This window comes from Sarcophilus harrisii, chromosome 6 (assembly GCF_902635505.1).
Source record: "Sarcophilus harrisii chromosome 6, mSarHar1.11, whole genome shotgun sequence".
NCBI classification, from domain to species: Eukaryota; Metazoa; Chordata; class Mammalia; order Dasyuromorphia; family Dasyuridae; genus Sarcophilus; species Sarcophilus harrisii.
In genome coordinates this window covers 88,437,319-88,454,271 of record NC_045431.1, presented here as the reverse complement: position 1 = coordinate 88,454,271, position 16,953 = coordinate 88,437,319, and the positions used below count along the sequence as shown (strand labels likewise).

The 16,953-nt window shown below is 31.4% G+C and overlaps 1 protein-coding gene across 5 annotated transcripts in view; it reads left to right on the top strand.

The window, feature by feature from the left end:
- FSTL5 (follistatin like 5) overlaps window positions 1-16,953 on the top strand; it is a 933,164-nt gene that overhangs the window by 868,055 nt on the left and 48,156 nt on the right. For all 5 annotated transcript variants that reach the window (XM_031942878.1, XM_031942877.1, XM_031942880.1 and 2 more), the window contains one exon: window positions 2,488-2,612. In XM_031942878.1, the coding sequence (XP_031798738.1) occupies window positions 2,488-2,612 (125 nt within the window). The remainder of the gene's footprint in view (window positions 1-2,487; window positions 2,613-16,953) is intronic.

Genomic DNA, 16,953 nt, shown 5'->3' with positions numbered 1-16,953 from the left:
GCAAAAAAAGAACCTTTATAGTCCTGAGTAGAAAGAATGATATGATGAGAGTTGTGTTTTAAGAACATTAATTTTACAGTTGTTTGAAGAATGAAATGTCTTGGGAGCTGGGGATAATGGGGGGGGGTGGAGAGGAAGAATAGGCACATAGTTAGGAGCTCATTGCTGTAGTTCAGGTGTGAAATGACAAACACTTAAATTTGAGCAGTGGTGTTGCAATTGAAACTGAAAGGGAAAACAATGGAAAGAAAACTTTAATCCACATGATGTAGGAGCTAAATAAATGTGAGGATTAAGGGAGATGGAATTTAAATGAAAATTGCAGTTGTAGTTTGCTGAATATTAAATTCTAGGCTAATGATGGAAAACTTTACCTATTTGGGTGAATTTCACTTATTTGAGATAATCTTTTATATTCCCATTGGGAAAAAATTGAAAATATCTCTTTTTATTATCAGTATATGATTTTCTGACTTTTCTCACACTTTTGTCATCTCAGCTTTAGGCACTAAATTTTTATGTTTGTCTAAAAGTAGGGTACTAATTTATTTTAAAAAATAGAGATGTTGAGGGAATACCTTCCAGCTAAAACAAATGGGGGAAATTCAAGAAGCAAAAAAATAATATATATAAAATTCAAGGAGCAATGAGAATCAATCAGGTTGGTTGAATTATAAAGCGTATAAGAAAAGCAATATAAATGAGTTTGCAATGATAATGCAGAGTCAGAGTTTGATTGTGAGAAGGGGATATTGAAATCAAATCGAATGCTGGGTTGAAGTATTTATGCTTTGTCCAAAAGACATTTGGGATAGACTGGACATTTTTGAGCAGGTGGCAAGGCTTGAAATCATGTATTTTGGAAAACTTCTCCTCCCTCCTCCCTCCTCCCCTTCTTTCCCCCGTTTCCCCACCATCACTTGAGAAGCATAAGACTGGAGTTAGAAAAATAAATTCATGGTCTGTTACATTAATCCATGTAAAAGATAATAAGAACTTGAGCTAGAATATTGGCAAAGTAGTTGGGGAGAAATGACAAATATGAGAGGTATTATGAAGATAAAAATCAATAAGACTTAACAACTATTTGGATGGGACTGAAGCTAGTATGCTTGGAGAAGTAACACAGGTGGACATAATAATAAGGAAATAAAGAGAGGATGATGCATTGAAAGTTAGCCAGGGACATGAACCAGAAGAGAACAATATTAATAAAACTAAGTAAGAAGAAAGTAAACATGATAATAAAATAGTTAAAAGTGCTAAATATAAAAAAATCAAGGAGAATCAAAGATAGGATGGGAAGGAAAGAAGAGGACAACATCATATTTGGTGATTAAAGAGACATTACTAAACTGGGATAAATCAAAGTTTGAGGATTTTAGGACAAGAAAAATCAGAAGAAGAAAGGACTAAATAATTGGAATTTGGAGTATAGTAACATTATATTATGGAAAAAAATATTAGATTTTCAGCCAAATGAGCCAAGGTAAAATCCTGACTTTGCTACTCACTACCCACTTACTGTGTGAATCACTTATCTTCTTTGAAGCTAACTTTCCTCATTTGTAAAATGACAGAAGTTTCACTAGAGAGCCTCTAAGATCCGTCTTAATTCAATTTTTTAAAGTTGTCATTGATTGAGAGAACAGAAAAGAATTGATTAACTAAAAGTTGTGGAGACTATAGACAGAGGGTAAATGTGGAAAAGGTTGAAGGATGGGAAGTTGAAAGTATAAAGGAAGATTTCTGATGGAATGGTAGGAAATCTAAAGAGTGTACATTTCTTTGGATAATTTAAGAGTATAGATTGAGATTATTTTTAAAAAATGAGAAGTCTGATAAGTCTAGAGTGTTTCTAAACATTATCAACGTGAAAAATGAAAGCAAGTATGAGGGAAGATGTTGGGATACTGAAGAATTTGGACCAGATAATGAAAGTGATCTGTAGATGATAGCAATAAGAATCAGTTATAAGAGATAAAATTAATGTTATGAACTTCAAAGGATAACAGATTGTGAAGTGGTAGCATGAGGGGAAAAAACTCAAAGAGTAGCTAAAGGAAGCAAGAAAAATTCCAGCTACTTCTTTTGGCTTTGTATTTTGGAGGAGCATGAGAGATAAGGCAACTAATCAAGTTCTAGTATTTGTTGTTACATCTTTCACTAAACCCATTGTGGCATATGAAGTTACGATGAAAAATTATATTTAATTGCACATCACTTATAAAGTCTAACAATTTGACTAAATTGATGATATGAAATAGCTCTTTTTTAGTCAAAGATTTATTCCATCATTTTTTCTAGTACATGAATTGAACTGCCAGGCCTATTATTTCAAAAGCATTGCATGAGATAACTGTTTAAAAGCCTTGTTGTTGCTGTCATTTTTAAGGTCTTTATTCAAAATGTGTGAATCTAATTTTAATTTTAATGAATTTAGTACATGAGCCCAAAGAGTTCTTACTCATGTTCCTTATTATATAGGTAATAACACAGGCCAGCGGCAGTATTTCTCACCACACAATACACACCCAGCCAGTTGGGAAGCAATTTGACAGAGTTGATGACTTTTTTATTCCTTCTACAACTCTCATCATCACCCATATGAGGTAAGTACCATAATGAGGTATGCTGTTTTTAATTTGGCTCTAAATGAAAACACCATTTGGAAGCAATGAGTAAAATCTACAGAGTATCCAATTTGGGAATGAAAACTGCCATAAGTAGAATGGGCTGACCAAGAAAGTACTAAATTTCTTCCTACTGAAGGATTACAACTGAGACCACATAATCCCACTGACAATGTTATTTGAAAAAAAAAATTCTTCATGTGAATTAAAAGTATATTGAAACTCCTTAAACTGTGGGTTGCAACCTCATATAGGATAACATAACTAAATATGTGGGTCATAGAATTATGATTTACAGTTAGTAAATGTTTGATTTGCATAGCTATTTTATATATCTATATACCTGGGATCATGTAAAATTTATTGGACAAAAAGGAGTCATGAGTGAAAAAAGTTTAAGAACCCCTAGATTAGATGATTTTTTGTTTTTTTTTTCTTTTCCACTCTGAATTGAAATGCTCTAAAACCATATGTAGTATACACAAACATACATTCAACTCATGTAAATATAATACCAGAATACTCAAAAATTATTCTTATTCAAAAAACTGTCTAAATAAGACTACTTTTAAAATTAACCCATTACATTCTTTCTATTAAAGTCAAATTCTGATGTCTCACCTCCCTGTGAAGAAGATTATTATGTCATAAAAATTATGTAAATGGAACATAAGCTCCAACCAAGCTAAAATAGCTTTGAGAACTCTGACTTTTAAGCATTACTGGCTTATTTATCTTCATATTATATAATATTTGTTAATATTAAATTTGTTAATTTCTTTGTATTATGTTTGATAATTTTACTTTCTGTTTTTAAGTTTCTATTTTTTTATTTATCTGCTTGTGCACTTAGTTTTAATTGAAAACATTTCTATTGATATCTTTGATGCATTGCCCTTTTATCTATATTAACCCATCAATCACTTTCTGGTCCTTCCTTCTGGGCCCTTGCTAATAAGCCAATCCTTGAAATCAGACGAAGAGGCTGCTTTAGAATCTTCTTATTGGAAGATAACATATTTCCTAATTAAACCTTGAGTAACCCTTTATAAAGGCTGGTTCCAGGTAAATTTTAGTGCCTTTCCCCCTCCCAGGCCTGATGTAACTGCATACAATGGTACCCTCTGCAATTCACTGCTAAATCAGAATTACAGTTCTGCTAAATCTGAACAGTTTCTGCTTGAGAGATGGGTGATGAGTGAGAATGGTCATATAGCAGTCACTGCAGCAGAAGAGGTTTTGTCATAGGTCTAAATACCCCTCTAGCCTGTGAATTTATTGTACTTTGGGTCAAAGCCTGGAGGCTGATGGGGCTGAAGAATTCTTCAGACTACTCTAAATATTATAGTTATCTAGTGTTAATTTTTAAAAAATCATTTTCTTGGGAATTCTAGCTATTTTCTTCTGTGAACTGATTTATTGTTACTCTGCATCTGGTATATAATTCTTTTTTTTTTTTTTTTTTTTTTTTTTTTTTGTAAGAGTAAGAGAACAGAAAGGAATTGATTAACTAAAAGTTGTGGAGATTATAGACAGAGGGTAAATTGTGGGAAAGGTTGCAGGATAGGAGGGTACAAACATAAAAGAAGATTTTTGATGGAATTGTGGGAAATCAAAAGAGTGTCCATCTCTTTGGATACCTTAAGAGTATAAGCCAGAAAAAAAGTTTAGAGAAAATGATCAATATACCCCCTCCTTGGTCCACTGAAAAATCTTTGAATTTAGGCCCATCTAAGCAACAGTCTTGCTAATTTCACAGTTTCCATGTCAGGTGTGTGAACACTCGTGTTTCTTTGTTTTATTTTGAAGTAACCCCTGAAGACATTGTACAAAAGCAACAGTATCAAACACATTGTCTGTTGGCTGGCTGTATATACATACATACAACGTTTTTTTTAAAAAATATATTTTTTCCAATTACATGCCAAGACAATTTTTAGCATTCATTTGTAAAAGATTTTGAGATCCAAATGTTTCTCTTTTTCTCCCTTTCCTCTCCTCAGCCAAAAATGGTAAACAATTTGATATAGGTTATACATGTGATATTGTGTAAAACGTATTTCCATATTAGTGACATTTATGAACGAAGAAACAGATTAAAAGGAAAAAAAAAAACATGAAAAAGAATACAGTGAGAAAAGTATTCTTTGATCTGTACTGAGTCCATCACATCTTTAGGCATGGATAGCATTTTCCTTCATGAATTTTTTTACACTTGTCTTAGATCACTGTGTTGTTGAAAAGGACTGTCATTCAAAGTTAATTATCATACATTGTTGCCAGTATGGTATACAATGTTTTCCTGGTTCTGCTTTTTTTTAATTTGCATCCGTTCATACAAGTCTTACCTGTTTTTTCTGAAATCTGCTTCATCATTTCTTATACTATTAATAGTATTTGATGACATTCATGTATTACAGCTTATTCAGTCATTCCTCAATTGATGAACTTCCCCTGAACTTCCAAAATTTTGCCACTATGAAAAGCTGTACTATAAACATTTTTGGCATATGTAGATCTTTTTCCCCTCTTTTATGATCTCTTTGGGATATATATCTAATAATGGTATTACTGGATCAAAGGGTATGCATAGTTTGATTGCCATTTGAGTATAAATCCAAATATCTCTCCATGATGTTTGGATCAGTTCACAATTACACTAAGAGTGAGTGCATTAGTCTTCCATTTTTCCTGTATCCTCTCCAACATTTCTATTTTCCTTTTTGCTGTCATATTGGCCATTCTAATATGTGTGGGGTGAAAGTTCTGAGTTGTTTTAATTTGCATTTCTCTAAAGGTGATTTAGAACATTCATTCATATGCCTATAGACAGCTTTGATTTCTTCATCCAAAAAGTTCCTGTTCATATTCTTTGATCATTTATCAATTGAAGAATGGCTTATATTCTTCTGAAAGTGACTCAGTTCCCTATATATTTAAAAAATGAGATTTTTATCAGAGACATTTGCTCTGAGGATTGTTCCTTGGCTTTTCTTCTAATCTTGTTTGAATTAGTTTTGTTCATGCAAATGATATTTAATATAAGAAAAAATATCCATTTCCTAGGAAATTTGTTTATTTTTAATACACAATGCTTTATGAATCATGTCGGAAGAGATAAATCAGAGCAAAAGGGAAAAACAATGGGACAGATTTAAAAAAAAACAGAAAAAAGAAGTGAATATTGCATGTGTTGATTTACATTCAGTCTCCTTAGTTCTTTTTCTGAATGGAAATAGCATTTTCTGTCCAAAATCTATTGGGATTGCTAGGATTATAGAAACACTGAGAAAAATCAAGTCTTTCACAGTTGATCATCTCACATTCTTGCTGTTATTGCATACAAAATGTTGCTATTTCTGCTTATTTCACTCAGCATCAGTTCATGTAAATCTTTCCAGGCCTTTAGCTTGCTCATCATTTTTATACAATAGTAGTCCATTACCTTCATATAATATAATTTATTCAGCCATTCCCCAACTGATGAATGTGCTCATTTTCCAATTCTTTGCTACTACAAAAAGCAGCTACAAACATTGAAAATTATCTATTTTATATACATTAATGGTTCCTATCTCTTGTTTGATGATGAACCCATAATTCATTTATCATCTTTAATAATTTGGATGCTATTTGGCTTGGTGCATATATATTCATATAAATACACATATATGTATATGTGTATGTATGTACATATGTATTTAGTATTGATATTGCTTCCTTGTCTATCACACTTTTTAGTAAGACAGTTTTCTTCCTTATCTTTTTAAATTAAGTCTATTTTTGCTTAGCTTTTTTTCTGAGATCAGGATTGATATCTCTGATTATTTATTTCAGCTTAAGTATAATTGATTTCCAGCTGTTTACTTTTCTTCTGGATCTATGTCTCTGCTTTAAGTTTGTTTCTTATAGACAATATATTGTAGAATTCTGATTTTTAATCATTCTGCTATCTGCTTCTATTTTATGGGAGAGTTCATCCAATTCACATTCACAGTTATGACTTAACTTTGTATTTCCCTCCATCCTATCTTTCTTCCCTTTTGTCCTCGCTTTCCTTTCAATCTTTCCCTTTTTACCTATGTTTTATCTCTACCACCTATTCAGGTCTATCCTTTCTTTTCCCTGTTCCTCAACAGACTCTGCAACCTTTAGTTAAACTCCTCCCTTTACTGTCCTATACAGTAACAAAGATTTCTGTATTCAGTTGATTGTATGTATTATTCTCTCTTTGAACCAATATTGATGAGAATTTAAGTGATACAATCACTTACCCTGTATCTTCCTCTTAAGTCTTCTGTGTCTCTTCATGTAAAATAATTTACCCCATTCTACCTCTCTCCCTTCCTTCTGTATCCTGTGTACTCTTCTTTCTAATCCCTTAATTATTTTTTTTAGTCATTCCCTTAAGTTCACTGTAAACCCATACCCTCTGTCTTTTTGTAAATTCCTTCTGGTTGTATTATTAGTGGTACAATTTTTAACAGCTCCAAGTATCATGTTCCCATGGAAGAATGTAAATAATTCAGCTCCATTGAATCCCTTATGCTTTCGTTTCCCTTCTTTGGCTTTGTGTCTTAATAGCAGAGGTCCATTTGCTCTTGTGTTGCCTTCTAATCTTCTCTTTATAAAAGCTTGAAATCCTTTTATTTCTTTGACTGACTTTTCCCTTTCAGTCTTATGCATAATTTCACTGGGTAGGTGATTCTTCATTATAGTCCTAGCTCCTGCCTTCCAGAATTTGCCTTCTATAACCTCCAATTCTTTAATATTGCAGATGCTAAATCCTGCATAATACTGAATGTAGCTCTGTCAGTATTTGATTTTTTTTTTCTTTCTGGACATTTGCTGCCTTTTTTTCTTTGATCTGATAATTATGTAATTTGGCTATAATATTCCTTAGAATTCTTATTTTGGGATCTTTTTTCCCCCAAAGATAATTGGCAGATTCTTTTAATGCCATTTTGCCCCCTGGTTCCAGAATATCAGGACAATTTTTCTTGATAATTTCTTTAAAATGCTGTCGAGGTTCTTCTTTTGATTTTGACTTTCAGGTAATTTTGTTTCGGATATTGTCCCTTCTCAATCTATTTTTCTGGTCAACAGTTTTGTTTTGTTTTTTCCTAATGAGGTTTTTAAATTTTCTTCTATTTTTTTCAATTTTTTGAAATTTTGATTGACTCATGGTGTTTCTTAGAGTTATTAGCTTTCATGTGCCCATTCTAACATTTAAAGAATTGTTTGCCTACTTAGCTTTTGTATTTCCTTTTCCCTTGGTCAATTGTACTTTTAAGGAAGTTGTTTTCTTCAGTGGATTGTTGTAGTTCCTTTTCAATTTGACCAATTCTACTTTTTAAGTAGTGGTTTTAATTTTTGGAGCTGTCACTTTTTTTTTTAATTCTCATGCATTACTCTCATTTCTTTTCTCACTTGTTCTTCTACCTCTCTGATATGGTTTGTTGAAGTGGGCCTTGCTGTTGGCTTACTGACATCCTTTGGGTTACACATAATGTCCCCCATATATGCAATATGTAAAAAATTCAATAAAATATAAATCATTTTAAAATTAAATCAAAATATAACACAAAAAGTTGCTTATATGTAAATTAGTGGCCCCCATTTCTATTTGAATTTACTACTACTATACCATAACATCCAAAGCACAATCTTTGCCAGTAGAAAAAAATACCTACACCAATGAAATAATAGTTTCATAAAGTCTAAGTATGAAATCAAATAACTCATATCATACTTTGTACATCTTAGTATACTATGTAAATGCGAATTATCATAAATGTTTTTTTCCTAACAAGAATAATGATATAGAGTTTATAAATTTTTTAGAGGAAAACTAAAGTGATCTTAAAATGAGGTATCAAAATATTTCTAGCCAGGATTTCCCCAAGGAAACAGTGAAAAGCTCAGGGAAATAACATTTTAGAGACAGAGGTAGTCTTGCCCTCATGAAAATATAAGCATATCTTGAAAAGTAAAAACAATCATAGAAAAATCATTGAAACAAATGATTAAGTGCAGTACTTTTAATAATAATAAAAGACAAGTTAAGAGATCCTTTGCCATCGGTGATAATATGACTGGTTATGATATTCTAAAATGGTAAGAACACAATTCACTGAATTGTATTCAACAAACATTTATTATGCATTTACTTTATTCAAGTAAATATGGTAGACACTAGGATTATTAAAAGAGATTCTATCAAGTTAAAGAAGAACCAGATGATTGTTATCCATTAAAATTTATTTTCTCCAAGTTAGCTTCAGAACGTTGATATTTTTGGTTAGGAAAGATTTCAAAACAATATTAAAACAGGATTATAGCTTGTATCCATGGACTAAGTACCTATTATGTCGATATCAGACTTATAGTATCTAGAATTGGAAGGGGTCTCAGGATCATTTAGTGGGGAAAAAAAAGATCATCTATTGCAATAAACATCCTCATGAAAGAAAACTGTTTTCCAAAGATTACTTTTTTCACTTTGTTTTTTCACAGTCATATAGTTGGTAGAATCAATATTTGAAATCATGTACTCTGAAGTCAAATCTATTTCCCTCTCTTCATCATCACAATGTCTTAATAATTACACTTTAATAAAGTATAAATTCTTGTGACAGATCTCCATTGTCCATGTAGCTAAACTGGGGTAAGTGATAGAGGATCTATATTCAGATGGTGAATTGGAATGATTTGTTGGCAAAATCATTTTTATTACCCTTCTATATGGCCATATATCAAAATGATTTATAAAGGCAAAAATGTAGAACTGAGCTATAGAATATGGTTTCTGTATGGGCAATGTCTGCATTAACATATGTAATTAAAGCCATGTTATTAGATTATATAAATTGAAAAAATCTGCTTCTAATTAACATGATAAAAATAGGTAAGGATTCATTATGGTAGAAGTGACAAGGAAAATATAAGGGCAAGATGATGGTAACAAAGTGAAGATCTGACCTTTCCATTCCTTTCAATTTGTCAAAAGAGAGAGAGGAAAAAAAAAACATTTTTAGCTTTAGGAAATAATTTCACTGAATTGAAATGCATCACTAGTTTCCCAATATATCTAGGTATAGTTAATTAAGTGGATAATGTGCTCTATATGGTTAAAATTCTATTTTAATGAGCTTGAAGCAATATCCAAATTGTTTTATTGTATCAAAAATGTCACTAAAACAGAAGCATCTATCACAATGAGCAGAAGTGGTACTTCAGTATTAATTATATATTACATCTGACAGCAACAAAATAAAGAGAATTTATCTTTGGCCCATAGTAGGTGTTAAGAATATTTGATGTGTATACAAAAGTGGTAATTTTTCTACTAAAAGAGAAATCAGTGGCAGAGAGAGAATACTATGCATTTCTGCAATAATTATTTCATCATGCTATATAAGTTATTTTAATCAAAATTTGACATGTATTTTAAAATGTGACATTGATATTGAAAGAATATATAAACTTTGATTTAGAGCTTTCAGAGCTCAGTGTAGAAAATAATAGGATTCTAACTTGATCAATTCAATTTAATCATTATATGTCTACTATGTTAAAAAAAAAAAAGATGACGGATAGACTGGGAATTGTTATGATTCCTTTCATTCGTGAATTATCAATTTTCCCCAAAAAAGCTAAAATGTTATTGTTGTAGTTCATAAACTAACTCATGATTCTCTGAATTTGCTATAAAATCTTTTGTTTTTATAACTCATCTGTATCTATGTACAGAAAATTCCAATAGTTAAAAGCTATTAAACATTTAATAGCTGAAACTCAAATTAAGACTTTTGAAGTACCCTATGGACATATGCTTTTACTATTATTTATTTGGTTTTTCATTTATGTATGACTACTTGTAACTTCAGTTGGGGTTTCTTGGCAGTGATAACAAAGCAATTTGCCATTTCCTTCTCTAGCTTATTTTACAAATGAGGAAACTGAGGCAAACAAGGTTAAGTAACTTGCTTAGGTTTACACAAGTAGGAACTATTTGAGACTATATTTGAACTCAGAAAGATAAGTCTGAATCTAGTCCTGATAATCTTATCCATTCTTTCACCTAGTTGTCCTATGTGCATATGTAGCCCCAAACATTTATAATATAACTGATATTTTAAAAAGGAGATTTCTGTTAAATAATGTGTTTTTAAGTCATAGATTGTTCTGCTTTGTTTGATTAAAATAGAATCTGTACAAAACTATTCAACTATTTTCAAGATAGTCTATTACTTGAGCCATGACTAACATGGAAGTTATTAAAATAAAATTATATTGTTATACATAAGCTCAGCAGAGAAATAGTTTTAATCCAAATTTGCCTAATTTATAAGGAGATTGCATATTCCACATAATTCCCTCATAAATAAAATAAAAAATAAAATAAATCCAACAACAGATATTCAAACAATGTAATATAGTCAAATGATGACTGGAGATTGAGAAGTCAGATCCACACTCACCCATAACATTTATATCTGTGTGATTTGAAGTAAATCACCTTTTTTTTTTCTTTATTTTATGCTGAGGCAATTGGGTTTAAGTGACTTGCCCAGGGTCACACAGCTAGGAAGTTTTAAGTATCTGAAGTTGGAGTTGAACTCAGGTCCTCCTAACTTCAGGTCTGGTGCTCTATCCATCTAGCTGCCCTGTAAGTCACTTTTTCTTTTTGGATCTGTTTCCTCATTTGTGAAATAAGAGCTCAACTTTGCATCTATAATTCTATTAATCAATTACTAGTCATTTGTTAAGAACCCATTATGTTTTAAGCACTGTAATTGTCCTGGCAATCAAAGACAACAATGAACTTTAAATTTACATGTCAATTTCCCAAAGGAAATATAATTATTTTTCACTTCCTCTCATGGGGAAAATGGTAAACTTTTTCTTACTGTTTGTGGAAATACTTTTGGGAATCTGAATCTATCCTATTCCTTTTCCTCACCTATCACAATCCTCCTCAGTTAATTGTTAGCATCTCAGAGATGAATATAGAGTGAGTGAATGGAACTGATTACTCAAAATTCTAAAAATTCATTAGATTGTGATCAAATGATCTAGAAATAAAAGGCTTTTCTTAGTCCATAAACAGGTATTAGCAGAAAGTATTGCTTTCTGCCTTAAATACAGGTTTTAAAAATAGAAAATAAATTAGTATGTTGCTGAACTCTGAAGAGAGAAATTCATTGAACTCAGAAAACTTTATTGAACACTGATTATGTACAATGGGTAGCTAGGGGATGTAGTGGATAGGGTGCTGGTCCAGAGTTCAGGAGGACTCATTTTCCTGAGTTTAAATCCAGCCTCAGACAACAACTAGCTTTATGACCAGACATATTTGCTTTATTTGCTTCAGTACTTCATCTATAAAACTAACTGGAGAGGGAAATAGTAAATCAATCCAGTATCTCTACCAAGAAAATTTTAAATGGGATCACAAAGACTTAAATGCAACTGAAGAATGACTGAACAATAGCCAACAACAAAAGCACAAATGCTACACTAAATAAGGGAGAGCAAAAACAAAAACACAAAATATTATTTAGCTTCGCAAAGCTTGTGTACTGATGACAGAGCATGGCATGTACAGAAATAAATAAATACAATCTAAGCTGAATAAAAGAATGGGAGGCTTGGCTAGGAGGATATCAGGGAAAGCTTTACAGGAGTTATCACTAATGCCCAGCCTTCATGTTCCTGTGTAGGAGAGTAACATGGATATATCTGTGAGTAAGAAAGGTCTTTATGAGTTTACTTTGAAAGACAGATCACATATGTGAAAAAATAGAGGCTATTGCAATCTAGGGCTTATATTAGAGTGATTATGTTATATGTGTATGTGTGTACACACACACACACACACACACACACATATATATATATATATATATATATATATATATATATATATATATATATAATTGGAAGGAACCGGTGATCAAATGGAGATGAGGATGCAAACTTAGGAATTTGTCAGACTAGAAAGGGGTTACTGTAATATAAGCAATGAAGACAAAAGGAGGAAGAGGTTTAGGAGAAAATATAATGATCTTGTGCTTAAACAGTGAATTTGAGGTGCCAATCAGACACTCAAGTGGAAAATAAGTCTTATAGGTATTTAGAAATACAAATCTGAGGTCAGTAGAGAGTTCAGAACTAGAGAGGTCAGTTTAGGTGTCTCCTGACTATAGAGGCTACTTAAAGCCATTTGGGGGAATAAAATTATTCAGACAGAAGGGGCAGGCAGAGGACAGACCCAAGGAAAACTTACTTCCACTTTGCAGGGTTGAAGAGAGTATACATAATGAGGAAGTAGAAGCTTTAGGTATAAATTATTTTTTTCTAGAAGTTTAGCATTGGTTGGAAAAGGAGTGGAAATGATACTAACTAAACAGAGGAGATCATTTAACAAAAACTTTTTTTTCCTTTTATTACCAAATAATCTGTTTCTAATGTTTAAATCAGACACAGATGGCCAGATCAATACCATCCTTTTCTGAAGCTTTCCTAATAGATTTTAGTTTACAATGAATTTTCCTTACTTTAAAGCACTGTTTCAATAACATCCAATAACAAATTTATTAGAGGAGTCTTTGGAAATGGAAATCACCTCAAAAATTCTCTACTCTAATTTTCACACCTTAAATATAAGAAAACTGGGAGGTTAAAGAGACTTCTTTGAAAGGACAGGTATAAAGTCTGGGCTAGCTCCCTGAGACCTCAGGATCAGTCAGAGTTGGGATAAATAAAAAGTCCTTGATCTTTAAGGGGAGAAGTGAAAGAAGCAGGCAAACTGCCACAGGCTCACCAAAGATGTATTCTTGATTCTCAAGTCCAAAGTCACCAACTTCTCTCCTCCTCTTCCTGTCCCTCCTCCCTCTAATCCTTGCCTATGATTATCTTAACACCAAACATTCACCCAGCCTCAACTGTGAGGAGATCAATTTATCCAAACATATGTTAATAGAGTCATTGTCTCACACTGAATAGGTAATTAGCCTTAAGTGCTCCATTGCCTGATTCAAGAACACATCTTCAGAGTTTCAGCCCTCTACAGAAAGGGAATTCCCAAGAAGCCTGAAGAGCTTGGATCTTAGCCCTAAGTTTTCTATAAGGTTATTATATAATTATTATCCAAAGGGTTTTTTTTTTTTTTACAATTAATTGATGTCAATAACAAAAATAAAATAAAAATTTCCTGCATCTGAGTTTAATATTCTTTCTACTGGCTCATATTTCTTTCTTTGAAACAGCATGGAGAAGTGGAAAGCACTGAACTAATTGTGAATCGAAGTTGATGTCTTAGAATCACATATAATTTGTATGTGTATCTTTATTTTTCCTTTTTTCTTTTTTTTGCTGAGGGAATTGGAGTTAAGTGATTTGCCCAGGGTCACACAGCTAGGAAGTATTAAGTGTCTAAGTCCAGATTTGAACTCAGGTCTTCCTGCCTCCAGGACCAGTGCTCTATCTATTGTGCCATCTAGCTGCCCTGTACCATAAGTTCTTTAAAAAAATGTTAGTTAAAGGAAAAAATATATAGTTAATCAATCACAGACTACATTGAATTTTGTTCTAGGTAGTAAACCCACATAGATGTACTCTTATAATGACTATTGATCTTACAGGTATGCACACATACATACATATATACATATTTATTTCAACATATTTCAAATAGAATCTGAAATTCTCATGATTAAGAATGAGTCAAATGTCTCCATGTGCCTATTCAGTGATTGGGTATTTTTGGATACATCCTCATCTTTAAGGAAATGAGAATGATGTTTCTATTAGTCAGTCATAAAGATTAGATCTCTACATGTTCCTAAATTATTATACAGAGATGTAAGAACAATGTGTATTTTAATCACAACTCAGAATGAAGTATAAGACCTAGCCTATCCTGTACTTAAAAAATATTGCATAAATCTATACCAAATATGCCTTTTTGCTATCATTAGTTTCAGTCTGATTTGTAATAATATTTATCTTTATGTTTTTTAAAATTCAATTTTAATTGCTCTGTTTCCTGCCTTGAAGGTTTATCATTTCCTAGAATTTTAGAGTCACAAATAATTATATTATTTGAATATTCTTTTAATTTCAATGACATTAACTTTAACTTCTGGTTTTGTCTAGTGGCAGAGAAAGAGAGAGACAGAGACAGAGAAAGACAGAGAGACAGAGAGATAATTGCCACTGAGCCTTACTTTTTTTTTTTTTAACAGGAAAAAAAATAAATTTGATAAGAAAGCCCAAAAATCAGATTTATTTTTTCATTGATTTTTATAATAAAACATGAAATTATTTTGAATGTAAGGATGCTATTTTATAATAGAGAATTTTCTTGCTGATAATTATATAATATAAATAGCACATAGGAATTTTTTTTTTAGTAGTTCCTACTATTCTGCTCAAACTGTTTTCCCCAAGGTCATTATGGGTTTCTTATTGGCCAGATCCATTAGTTTCTTCTCTGATTTCATACTCCTTGAATTATCTTCAATATTAAATACTGTTGACTATTCCTTTGTTTTACTTATTCCTAGTTTCCATGATGAAATTTAATGTTTTAGATTCCTATAAGTATGTTATATATTGTTACCCTCTATATAACATAAGCTCCTTGAAGGCAAGACGGTAAGGGTTTTGTATCTGTAATCTCAGGGTCTAGCAAATAATAAGAATTCAATCTTGATTGTTTGTTTGATTCTTTCTACAACCGACCCACTTCTTTTTTCTAATTTGCATTTAACTTTGTTAAAATTTGTACTGGTTCACTGTCTGATTTAATTCAAGTTTGTCCAATTAATTCTTTTTTTCTAAAACCATTGCCTTGAATTATGCCTCAATTCTGACATAATATACTTAGCAACTTAAAAATTTAATGAAATAATTACCAAAGGGCACAAAAATGACTTTTGAAATGCATATTTAAAATTAACTTAAAATATTTTATCATAATACATATCCCAAAATTGTTGGTCTCCTAAAACAGTAAATCTCTCAAGATTAAAAATTACTGGAAGATTGCCTTCTAGATCTAGATTTAAAAAGCTGTATTTCATATGTCAACAAATGAAAAGGGAGAGGAAACTGCTGGTGCCATGATTATCAAAGTATTTTTTAAATGTTACTATTTTCACTATGTCATCTCTCTGCTAAAATATTCTTAGTGGCTCCCAACTCATACTGCCTTATGTCTAAATACCTCTCACTGTCTTGAAAGACCCTGAAAAGAACTTTCCACACTCTACCTCTGCAATCTTATTTTCCATCTCTTCTTCCTAACTCAAAATATTACTATCAATTACAGCTTACTGTTCAATGTCAACATTTTTTTTCCTTTCTTCCATTATGTTCCTTTTCTTAACTCCTAATTTTGATTCTCTTAATTATGTTCATGGTGGAGCTCAAATAACCTTTTTTCTAAGATACCTTTCATGAGTATTAATTTCAATTTTTTTCTCTGCAGCACAATTTAAAATACATTTCTGTGTTTTATGTACTATTTACACACTGATTCTTATTTTTTCAGTGATCATCACTTTAAATTAAATAATAATATATATAAATATGAATACTTAATGCATATATGAATGTAGATATGTATATACACCCACACATATAATATCAACAGAATGGCTCTCAATATCCTTCTCTCCTCCCTCTCCCAAATGAATGTATTTTCATTTTTATTGCTCAAATAGATTATAAGTTGCTTAAGGACAAAAGCCAAGTAGTATAATTATTTTCCATACATCGAACACTTCTCAGCATAATGCTGACTGAATTTCTTAGGTAGCCACTCAGTAACATTTGTGGATTGCTTAAAAGTAAGTTATCAGTGTTGGAAAAAAAAATCCCAAGTGAATTTTTATGCCAGCTGATGAAAAATTCATGATAGGGATGAGTCAATTAAACTATTTTCCCTTTGAAATCTTGAATCACAACTTTAAAATCTGGAATACTAAATTAACATCTAACTAATGAAAAGAAAATAATAAACTGATGATTTTTGAAATGGATTTTCTTAGCTTTTTTGTCCTATGGGTTTGGAACCAATTTTCTAATTTTTTACTTGCTATTTTTAAGATTGAATAAAGTAAATTGCATCATATATTATATTAATTTATATAAAGATAGAGAAAATATCATGATTGTGATTAGTATTTTAGACTATAAATACATATTTTGTTTCATTTAATTGAATTAATCATTTGTCCTTTTTAGATCTTTAATAATGGTTACGACTCAGCCAAAAAATTGTGAAAGATAAAATTTCATTTGCTAAGAA